General features: G+C 33.2%; 1 protein-coding gene across 1 annotated transcript; it reads right to left on the bottom strand.

Annotated features, from left to right (window-relative positions):
• Nucleotides 1-2,005: 2,005 nt before the first annotated feature.
• Nucleotides 2,006-9,831, bottom strand: LOC124636869 (alpha-tocopherol transfer protein-like). Its single transcript, XM_047173071.1, has 7 exons — nt 9,675-9,831; nt 7,881-7,959; nt 4,189-4,348; nt 3,632-3,878; nt 3,152-3,262; nt 2,749-2,882; nt 2,006-2,373 (listed from the first exon to the last, which is right to left on the bottom strand). Exons 2-7 carry the CDS (start codon nt 7,957-7,959, stop codon nt 2,253-2,255), a joined length of 852 nt encoding a protein of 283 aa, XP_047029027.1. The 5' UTR covers nt 9,675-9,831; the 3' UTR covers nt 2,006-2,252.
• Between the last annotated feature and the right edge of the window lie 1,446 nt (nt 9,832-11,277).

Genomic DNA, 11,277 nt, shown 5'->3' with positions numbered 1-11,277 from the left:
TTTCTTAACGTTTATTTTATTGTCCTGTTACAATTAATTTATTTATATAAATAATTTCACGTAGTCTATACTTATAATAAATCTGTAGAGAGGTCAATTCAACTATTAGGGGGTGATTAGTGATCGATACTGATGCCAAAAATGCAATCAGTAAAATTTTTGTCTGTCTTTCTGTATGTTCGTTATGGAAACAAAAACTACTTGACGGATTTCAACGAAGCTTGGTACAATGATTATTCATACTCCTAGGCAGGTTATAGGATACTTTTCATCATGCTACGATCAATAGGAGCAGAGCAGTGAAGGTAAATGTTGGGAAAACGGGAGAAGTTTCTCCATTTTTTATGCTTCCGTCGCGTGTGCAGCCTTAATGGTTAAAGCTATACAGAAACCAAGTATGACGGAAATGTTCTCCTTAAAATTATGTAAAAAATATACCTTGACAGTATGGGCCTTACTACAAAAACTTTAAACCCTGTTTTACACTTGTCTAATAAAATTTTGGCTGCAAAATGAACCATATGTCAACGTCATAATTTGACATTTTTTTAGACAAGGCATAAACTGACGTTTAAAAGTTTTTGTGGTAAGACGGTATCCGTCTTACCACAAAAACTTTTTAACGTCAGTTTAAGACTCGTCTAAAAAAATGTCAAATTATGACGTTGACATATGGTTCATTTTGGAGCCATATTTTTTTTAGACAAGTGTAAAACAGTGGTTAAAGTTTTTGTAGTAAGGCCATATATGTCTATCTTTTATGGTTGGCTCACAATAACACGTTTAACTCTCGTTAATTTAGCAGTTCGGAGCTTTCTGATTATATTTGTCTACTATTACGTTTATAATACTCTCACTCCCACTGACTAAAAAAAGTTAACATTATTCCGTATTCAATAAAGGAAGAATAATATACAGATACAAGGTGTTGATTTGCATTTGTGCCATAGTTCAGGAGGAGGTCATAAAATACGTAAATAATCGATTGGAATTACAGTAGACGGGAAATAGCTAATATGCACTGGTTTTTTTGTCATTGTAGTGTCGTAGCATGCCAGAAGTAATCCAATTTTATGAATGAAAATTATGAATGATCGTTGCGTATGCTTTGTGTTTGCGTTTGTGTGAGGGCGCAGCACGGTTTAAATACGGCTGGATGACATTGACGGAATTCCGAAAAAAAAAACAAATACGTACCAATTTTTTTGTTGATTTGGGTCGAGAATCATTAGTATAATTACGTCCTTTAATATGGCACGGATGCAAATCAACAGCTTGTATAATTTTAATATAATTTTATTGACGACTTTAAATAGTTTATTTTAAATTTTCTTTTGTTGTTATTTTATAAAATAGGTAAGTATTAGTTAAGTTCAAATTACAAATTATTAATAGTTTACATTTTATTTCTATTGATTTTTGACACTTACGCGAATATTAGACATTTAAATAAAACTACTTTTACGGTTTTTATCGCGTTATATTAATATTATTTAATCCCGACGTTTCGGATCCTTTACAGCATCCCGTTACAGACTGCCCGTGACCATGGATGCTGTAAAGGATCCGAAACGTCGGGATTAAATAATATTAATATAACGCGATAAAATCCGTAAAAGTAGTTTTATTTAAATTTTATTTCTATTTAGGTAAAGTAGTAGTAGGTATGCATACATTAAGATAATTGGATAGGCTGGTGTTTATTATTTCTTCCTCTCTTTGCACAAAGTCCGAATCTAACGCGGACGAAGTCGCTGGCAGAAGCTAGTTACATTACAGGTTTTATAAAATTCTAAAATGATGTAAAATTATTTTTATACCTTCCTATGGTTAAACTCGTCAATTAAATTAACTCCGATTCAAAACCGACAGAGCAGCTGGTTTTAATTAACATACTTGAGTTATTTTCTGGATTACTTGCTATTATAGTTTGATTTAACATTCCCGCATGAAACCTCTTACAAAACTGTTCATAGGTAGGTAGATTACTAAGTAAAAATAGTGATTAAACTCAGTATTGAACTATTAAGCTACTATGAATATTATGATATGTATTTGTTTGTCAAAAAAAAACTTACACAATCACAGTTAAACTCTTCCAATTTGTTATCATAAACCCGATTGAGTAGAAAAATAAATAAATAGCTTTTGCAAAATTTATCATCGATCACCGGTCTTTCTTATTAACTATCTTAATTCTAATTCTCATTTTATAAACGAACATAAATGTCAGAATAATTCTAATTTCTCGTCTAATCAATAGCGAGAGTTCTAAATGAGCCACTCATAGTAGTCTCGACTGGGTTATTATTAGAGTTCTTAATCTTCTTGTTCAGATCTGCCTTCCATAAATCGTTGTTCAGGTAGAATTTTCTGAAAATCAAAAGCATAACATTACATTCCTCGATTATTTTATTACAATGAATAAGGTCAGCTTTTTAACCAAACAAAACACTGACCAAGACTTAACAAGAGTAACGTAGACAGTTGATTAGGATCTCCTAATACTTGATAGGATCGAATAGGTAGGTACCATCAGGATCATAGAGCACAAGAGAACTTAATCATCTCCAAATTAAACCAGGTGCCATAGTTTTATATGGCTGCGGTCATAACTTCCACTTCCCGGGATAAGCCAAATCAAATCATTTTGATTAGTCAGTACCTAAATCAGGAAGGGGTACTTAGTCATTCCCTTATATATTTTTCTTACAATGAATTAAGAAGTTCTTTATTAGCAAATATTACCTCTGATCATTTATCTCTGTGACCCAATAATTACTTTGTTCGACCATGCTCTCTGCATCACCATCGTACTCCGCAGGTAAGTATTTCTTGTCCACAAACTTGTGCAGCCCCATGTGGTCCGTGTGGAAATGAATCTGTGATCAAGAGAAGAAAAGTTTTATCATCTCTAGTAGCAAATATATTTAGCTTTTTAAAATTAAAATACATCTTAGAATAAATACAACTATGTATCGAACTGCAATTGGTTGATAGTCTGTACTTACGTACCATTATACCTTCGAAATCGATCAATGTGGCTGGAATATTGGGTACTAGCTACTACTAGCACTTGTAGGTACACCAAAATTTTATAGTTTAGTGTCCAAAAAACACCTAGATGTATTAAAGATGTAGTATTACTTACAATGTCTCGAATCTCTTGTGGTAAAGCTCCCTTGACCAGGCCATATAGATACTCGTAGAAAGATGGGCAGTTCACCACGTGGACTTCCTTTAGACGCACCGGCATGGCTTCCTGTAAAAAGATTGAGTAGCTATTATAGAGATGTCGCAAATTAATCAATATAGCTTGAAAGGACTTAGGTTTCCAAAACATCCTTAAGTTCTTTTAAACAAATATTCGGGTCCAAGTGTATCACTGACAACTTATAGACCCTAGGAAGCCACGTGAAAGTTTCTTTAAGCCACAAAGCGACTCCGATTCGGCATTGAACTTGAGACCCCATGAACAGCAGTCGTACTTAACGACCATTAGACCAAAGGAGTAGTACCTAAATACTTATATCGAACCCATGCTTACTCACAGCTACTTAATATATCTAGTCTTTATAAAAAGATAACTATATACACAATAGATTTAAAAATATTTGTAAGTATAACTTACCAAAAGGAAAGTCAGGAACTTTTGGAAGTAGAACACATTAGATCTGGCCACGATCATAAGCGTGTACTCCTTTATATCCAACACCACTATATGGTGTTCAGGTAAGACATCTTTCTTCTGTCGCAGCCAATGGTCGCTTTGTAAGGAGAAGGATTTCAAGTTATTGTAGAAGTCGAAGTTGTCTGTGCTTAGAAGCCGGTGGATCATGATCTCCTCTTTGTCTTCGATCAGGTATGTTGAAACGGCTCTGGAAATTAAATTTAAATTAAGTACCTAAGTAAAGGGTAGAAGGTTGTGTAGACAAGACTTTACATTAGAGAAGTGGGCGTTTTAATTTTTAATCTCAATTGTAAAAAATACGTTTTTTTTAAATGACAGGTATACCAATGGGTTGATTTATGGAAATGTTAGTTTCAATTTTCGTTTCATTTTTCAACACCAGTGGATTTTGGTATGTGTACAGTAGTTTTTTTTTTTCAAATAAATGGATAACTTAAAGCCCGCCAAGAGGTAGGTATCTACCTACAAAAAACTTAGCTATTATAAAAAAAACTTACGTAGCATTAAAAGCATTCTTCATGCCGGTAGACAGTGGGTCTCGGTTGCTGAACACCTCAGTCATGGTAGCCCGATTATTGCAGAAGTGTTCGATGCATCGCTTCGTGCGCTCCAAGCTGCAGTGACAACTGAACAGGAACTTTTTTATCATTATGTCCTCTGAAATTAAGATGATATTCTATGTTAATTCGGAAACCAGCTTTTGTGAGTAAGAAGAAATTAGTTAAGGAGGAACAACAGTTGGTAATTTTGCGTATGGAAATATTGGAATTCTCTCTTTGATCCGAAAACATTTACCTAGGTAACTTTTACTTCTTCAAGTTATATTTCATCTGCAATGTGAGGTGAATTCTCTTTTTATTTTACTTCTTTGTTCTAAAGACAAATCGGAGTCATCCAAAATTAAAAAAAAAAAACAAAAGCTTTTAAAGATAAGTGATGTCGTCTGGGGCATGTCCAATTTCAATATACGGAAATAAAACTATCTAGAAAGAAATCTATTTATAGATATTCTTTTTATTTATATTTTTAATTCAAGAAAGTAAAGAAGTTTCGTGTGACAAACCTCAGCTATTCTCCCAATGCACAATAGAATTTGACTTTTTAAATGTTTTCTTTTGTTTTACCTATTTAAAACATAGTTTATGGAATAATCAACGCTGTGAAGGATTCATATTAGATATGTTTTATGTTTATGTTAAGGTAAACCACGACTATGATAATAACGCTTCTTAATGGGCCAGTTAACTTTTAATTGTTGTTGAAAAAATAATATTTGTAGAAATAACGTTCTTAAAAGAGTATTACAGTATCACAACTTTTTAACGACATACGTACATAGGTAGGTACTATAAGCTAGGATATTCTATTTTCTGGTTTTAATAAATATTATAATTTTTATATAATGCCGAGTTTAAACGATCAGCCGGATCTCTTAAATAGCTTACTATTTATACGATTTTATAGCTGCCCATGACTTACTTTTTCCTAAGGCTCCTTTTCACCGACAAGATAAACGCTCGTATTTCTTTAAACAGCTGTTATCTAATTGTGAAAATTGCATCAATCCCTACTAATATTATAAATGCGAAAGTAACTCTGTCTGTCTGTCTGTCTGTTACGCTTTCACGAACTACTACTACGATCTGATTTTAATAAAATTTGGTACACAATTCTTTTGAAGAATTCTCTTGGAAACGCGATATAACCGGACTCTACGCGTGCGAAGCCGCGGGCGGAAGCTAGTAACTTTATAAGTTCCCAATAAAATACCCCAGAACATTACCACATCAAAGTATCAACGAACATAGCAACAAATTAACTATTCTAATCACACAGAAGACCTCAAACAATTGTTGTGTTAGCTTAATTAATGCGACAGCACGGAGCAACATTATGTTAGGTCGGTTAGTTTGTGACCTGTGTTACTTAGGTCAATGAAGTTGGCTGAGAGGACACATAATTTACTAAACAAGTACTAAGTACAAGTACATGGTTAACTTATATTACTGTAAGTATCTTGCATGGCAGAAGAAGTTTTCTTTGAACGGATAATATAAACAACCAAAATATATTTTGATTTTGGCTCCCCCATCAGATAGGTATCTACCTAAACGCATCTTGTACTGAGGCAAGGCTTTCTTTGTGACCTTTGGTTCACATAGTACCATGTCAAACTTAAGATATTAAAATCAACAAAATTTTCATTTTACAGGACTGGAAGATGTTATCTTGACATCACTTTTCATCCTTGTCTGCCCCGAACTTTAGAGTGAAACATTCAGTTACTCAGTTTAAATATGACGATTGATGTCATGTCATGATTTCAGTATTTCAGATTTCAGTATTATGATTTCAGTCATTTGGTTTTGCAACTTTTAGCATCATCCAATTGTAACTAAAAAAATATCTATTCATTTAAAAACCGACAGAGGCTGAATCGATCTAGCTAGTCTTCTATTACAAATGCGTCGTCAAATCATCGGAAAATGGCATCGTCATTTATTTTGTTTTTTTTTAACACGTTTTTCTGTGCAATTTAAAACAATCTTTTGTTTATAAACACCTACAATTATTGTAATAGTGTAAGAGGCAGGTGTGCCTGTTCAGATTACACAAGTGTTTAAAGTTGCAGTACAAAAAGTCTATTCAGGTGCAATTTTATTCAACCTTGTGAATATTGCGTACGCAGCTGTAATCACCATGGACTATAAAATATAAAGTTTCTATTGGTCGTTTATTGTTTTTCTTCTCATTTTATAATGGTCTTGTGAAATAAACCACTGTATATTACGATTATCTGATCAATACAGTGTTGTGTTACCTATGCGATTTTTAATGGGTTCTCGTAGATATTCAAGCAATTGGCTCCTGTGCGGTTTCTGCGCACTTTTATGAGTAGTTAATCTTTTTAAAGAACGTACAAAATGGAAAGCAAATCAATTACACGCCATTGTGAAATAGTACTTACTTACCTATTTTTCTTTGGTAAATATAGTTCAAACAAAGTCCAGTTGGAGTAAAAAATATTTTAACGATACCATGACCTCTACAGCCTTTAAAACTGGTTGATTATTACTGCGTATACTAATTTAAAGTTAACTTTAGAGCTCGGGCACACTAAAAACTTTTAGTCGTCCGATTGTTGGCCCTTTGTTTGGGAAAAAATATTTTTTTAGAAACTCGTGAATTCAATCAAAGTTTTTAGTCGATTTGATACCGAACAAATGCCTAATCGTTGTTACGTGTGTACTTCCATTCATCTTTATACAGATTTATGAGCCTAAAACAACTATTGGCCGACTAAAAGTTAGTAGAATGCGTGCGCCTTAGTCCATGTCGTTACATAGTTACAAAGGTGACATCAAGGCTTAGGCTATATTATTATTATCTAGCACGTATATCACGCAACACGTTATATAATATTCCTTACTTAACAAGATAAATATTAACCATTTATGTTGAGTGATACCTATTTTACTTTTAATCTTCAGAGCTACTCGTATGTATTTTCAAATACATAACTATTCTTAGAAACGCTAATAAGTGTAAACATTCCAAGTCATATCAAAAGAGACTAAGGCCCGGTTGTTCGTACGTTACGATAAAGTTAAAGTTTAAAATTTGATTTAATTTGACATTTTTATTATGAAATTTTAACGTTCGTTAAACTAAATGGTACTTCAACAACGCTTTTTGAATTTAAACCCTGTTAATTTTACTGTAACTATAACCCTAACCTTGACGTAACAGAGCTTCGAACAACCAAAAAACGTTTTCCCTGAAAAGTACCTGAATCTGATAATTCTATATTTGGATGAAAGATGAAATATGGGATGTTATTTTATAGTCGTAGTTATATACTAAGAACGTAAGTATTTAATAAGTAAATAGACATAAGTTGACCCTGTACCCTATGACTACAGTTTACATGGCACTCATGTATGAATCACCATCACTCTGAGTTAACAGTAAGATAAACCACGTATAAAAAGAAATGCTTTATGTAAGTAAATATAAGTTAGATGGCACTACTTATGTCAATATCCTTAATAAAAAATAACGAAAAAAAAACAAATATCTTAGGTCACCTTTATTATAATGAATTTCTGTACTTAAGTATACGGATATTTTTGGTACTTTATTACTAAGTATGAAAGAATAATGTTTTATTAAAGTAATTAATTCTTACCAAAATCTTTTGGTAGCGTCGGTTCTTGAGCCAGCCAGTCTTTGATTGCAGTTATATCTTTTTCGCTTACTTGAGCCATCTGTAAGAGTTTTTACACAAAAATTAACTTAGTGTACAAAATATGGCGTAAAAGTCGCGCTGATAGACACAGGACATCATGGCTGACAGTGGATGAGTAGGTACCTATTACAAGAATCCAAGACCCAAGTAAGTATTTCGTTTGGCATAAAATAGGCAAATAATTCGCTAGCATTGCGCTAACATCCAGAAGTGGAAAGCCACCAGAAGAAGAACGATAAAATAATATTAGTTCGGTTATTCACAGGTTCTATAATTAGAAACAAAAATGTGAATAGTATTAAGTATATAATTGTTCAGGCAACTCATCACGACGAATGAATTCAATAAGAAACTTACCGTGTTGTTATATGATTTTTTTTATTTTTGTAAGTACTGTCTGTCATGTAATGCCTTAAGCAACTGAACCGATTTCCAAAATACTTTCTATTTAAACTAGGTATATAGTAAGAGCAATAAGAACGCGAGTAGTCTAGCCAAGTCTAAAAGTCAGCATTCTAGATAATACGTAGATTCAGTAGAGCAATATATTTGTGTATTTTTTCAGTTAATATTTTATTTATTCATTGGTATTTATAGAAGATACACCGGATGGAAACTATAAATATACCTAAGTACAGTCTGTACAACATTAACAATGGAAGAAGTTAAGCGATATTTAATAATCTCCTTTGAGTTAAAAATAAGCTTGTCATATTGTTTTTAAGTTAATTTTGGAAGGACAAAGTCAAGTTCATTTTATTTAAGGTGCGATGGCTGTAAGAACATACCTGATCTATACTTATACTGTATTCATATAAGAAAGAGAAAACATTTTTGTTTATTTTTGTTAGGTACTCGAAAAGACCCGTAAAGGCCCGAAACTTCTGAAACGATTAAAAAAACCTCTGTTGGAAACACAGAAGAGATGAAAGAGGTTAGAAACCCCCACTATCCCCGAGTAACAAAGGCCGTATACGGGTGAGCGAAAAAGTTACCCCCGGATAACCGGTGAAACCGCGGGATAACCGCTATAAGGTAAGACAGGTACTTAAAGTGTCAATTTCAGCTCACAAACATTAATTTTGTAAGTTTCACTTGAATTAAGAAATTTAGAAGAAGGCACAAGTACCTACACAACTACAAAGGCTCTGTATAATATGATTTTTTATAAAGTCTAGGCAAGTAAATACCCATACTTTATTAAATAATTAACTCTGAAATTGTCTTTAATCCGTGTAACCGACACTAGGAAGAGAAATTAAAACGATAGCCATCTCAAACATTAATTATACCGATTTTTCGCCCGCAGACATTTTAAAAAGTGCTTGAATGTTGAGTCACATGTAAAAAAGGTAAGTAAGTATACCTATTAACATTCCTCTACTCAGATTTATTTGCTAGGTACGCATTACAGTAATCGACAATAATAATGCATAACGACGATTTATTTTATTTTTAACTATAAACATTAGCTTTGCATTCTTGAAAGGTGCTATTTTTATCCAGCTAAGTTTAGATATTATGATTGACGGTAATATTTTTATACATACCTAAGTATGTAGGTATATCAATAAGTATTAACACAGAAAAAAAAATAAAAGACAATAGTAACAGATATCGTCAGATGTTGTTTTCTTAAAGGTGTAAATTAATCGAAATTTCGATTTTAAAAATTTTCAGTTTTGCTACCTAGATTACACATTTACCTCAATAAATAAATAAAAACAAACATACCTTCAATTTATAAGAACACAACGAAAATATTCAATAGATCTTCGACGGTACACTTCCGAGTAACACCGGCTACAACCTAAGTATGTAAAACCGGCTTCACCCAATGGTGTCTCTAACGTAACTAAATACATAAAATATCAAGTAATCGTTGTACTCCTTGCTGTTCGATTTTTAAACATTCGTAAAGGCAAACAAACACTGGACAAGGTGCTTTACACGCCGCGATTTCTGAGGTAATGCTATTTTCGTAACCGCTTCTCAGGCCATTGAAAATAAAATTGCCAAAATTTGGGCATAGCGTGTCGTAACCGTAAATCATTGTGAGTACTGGTGAGGCTGATACTCTGCTATCATAGTATGAAAGTTGTGGATGTATAGGGCTGTCATATACCCAGGTTGCCTTGAATTACTTGGTTGTAGTCCGTGACTGGGATGTATCTAGCTTACACTCGTAAATAACAATAGGATTAGGGTTTGTCAGCAAAAGGCTTAACGGTTAGCCAGAAGCCCTTTAAAAACCTGTATCCAACAGGTTGTTTCTCATTGTTATTTATTTTTGTAAAGGTATGTTTTCCGGAGTGTACGGAAAATCTTTGCCTTATACCTCTATTATCTCCCAATATTCTTTATATTTTATACCAGGTATTATATTTTCCACATCGTTATTTTTGATGGCATCCCTTTGTTATTAGAATACTCAGAATCAAATGGAATTTTTTATCAACCATACCGTCTTGGACATACCGTACAAGAAAAAAAATTTGTTAAATAAGTTGGTCCATGGAGTTTGTCATAGTGATTCCATGGAACTAATGAGTAGACCAAAGACACCGCGAGTTTGCAATAATGATTCCATCAGACCAAAATGAGGAGACCAAAGACCCCTTCTAGGAATTCGGTCCAATTTATTTAATGAGACACTTGTCATAGAACATTACTTGAGGGCCGAAGTTTTAGAAGTCAAGGCTCTCAACCGGTTTTACACTTAAACCGGTTGTTTACCGTCGGTGTTTTTGTTAAGTACCTACTCATTAAACAAGACAGATATTAGGTAGGCATTTGGTATCTATACCTAAAGGTGAATAACTCCTGAAGGTTTTTGCAGTTTTCAATTAAGTATGGCTGCGGTGGTGGACTTGTGGTCATGAGAGTTAGCATCTATAATCATAAGAATGATGAGATTGAAAAACATAATAACTTCAGAGGTTATGATATGGTTTTGAAGCTCTTGGAAAAGCGATTGCGGAATAAAAATAACTTAACTTTGTACGCAGTTAATTTTACTTCAATATTTCTGTGTAAGCTTATCCTTAAAATTAACTCAAAAAGACTGTTGGTTCGTATGACAATTGATTCCAGAGTAAATATAGAAATAATATCTTATTGAGACACAGCAAATGATTACACGGGACATTAGTCTCCAATTTCCTTTACTTGAAATCAATGCTTTGAAAAATATTGCACTCGTAAAGGAAAATTGCCGCCGCATTGCTAAAGCGCACTAGAATTTATTTCGATATGCAATTATTATTGGACTGTACAGATACCTATATTATTCTGCACCTACTATATAATATTACATTTTACTGTCGCCCAGCTGATT

Source organism: Helicoverpa zea, chromosome 15, assembly GCF_022581195.2.
Source record: "Helicoverpa zea isolate HzStark_Cry1AcR chromosome 15, ilHelZeax1.1, whole genome shotgun sequence".
NCBI lineage: Eukaryota > Metazoa > Arthropoda > Insecta > Lepidoptera > Noctuidae > Helicoverpa > Helicoverpa zea.
The sequence above is the reverse complement of the archived record's forward strand: the minus strand, read 5'-3'. Positions and strand labels throughout refer to the sequence as shown.

What these genes read in the sequence shown, in the direction of transcription:
- LOC124636869 (XM_047173071.1), bottom strand. Translation starts at nt 7,959, where the DNA reads ATGGCTCAAGTAAGCGAAAAAGATATAACTGCAATCAAAGACTGGCTG. An exon ending in GACGCTACCAAAAGATTTTG is followed by an intron (nt 4,349 to 7,880) that starts GTAAGAATTAAT and finishes TCTTAATTTCAG; the next exon opens with AGGACATAATGATAAAAAAG. An exon ending in CACAAGAGATTCGAGACATT is followed by an intron (nt 2,883 to 3,151) that starts GTAAGTAATACT and finishes TCTTGATCACAG; the next exon opens with ATTCATTTCCACACGGACCA.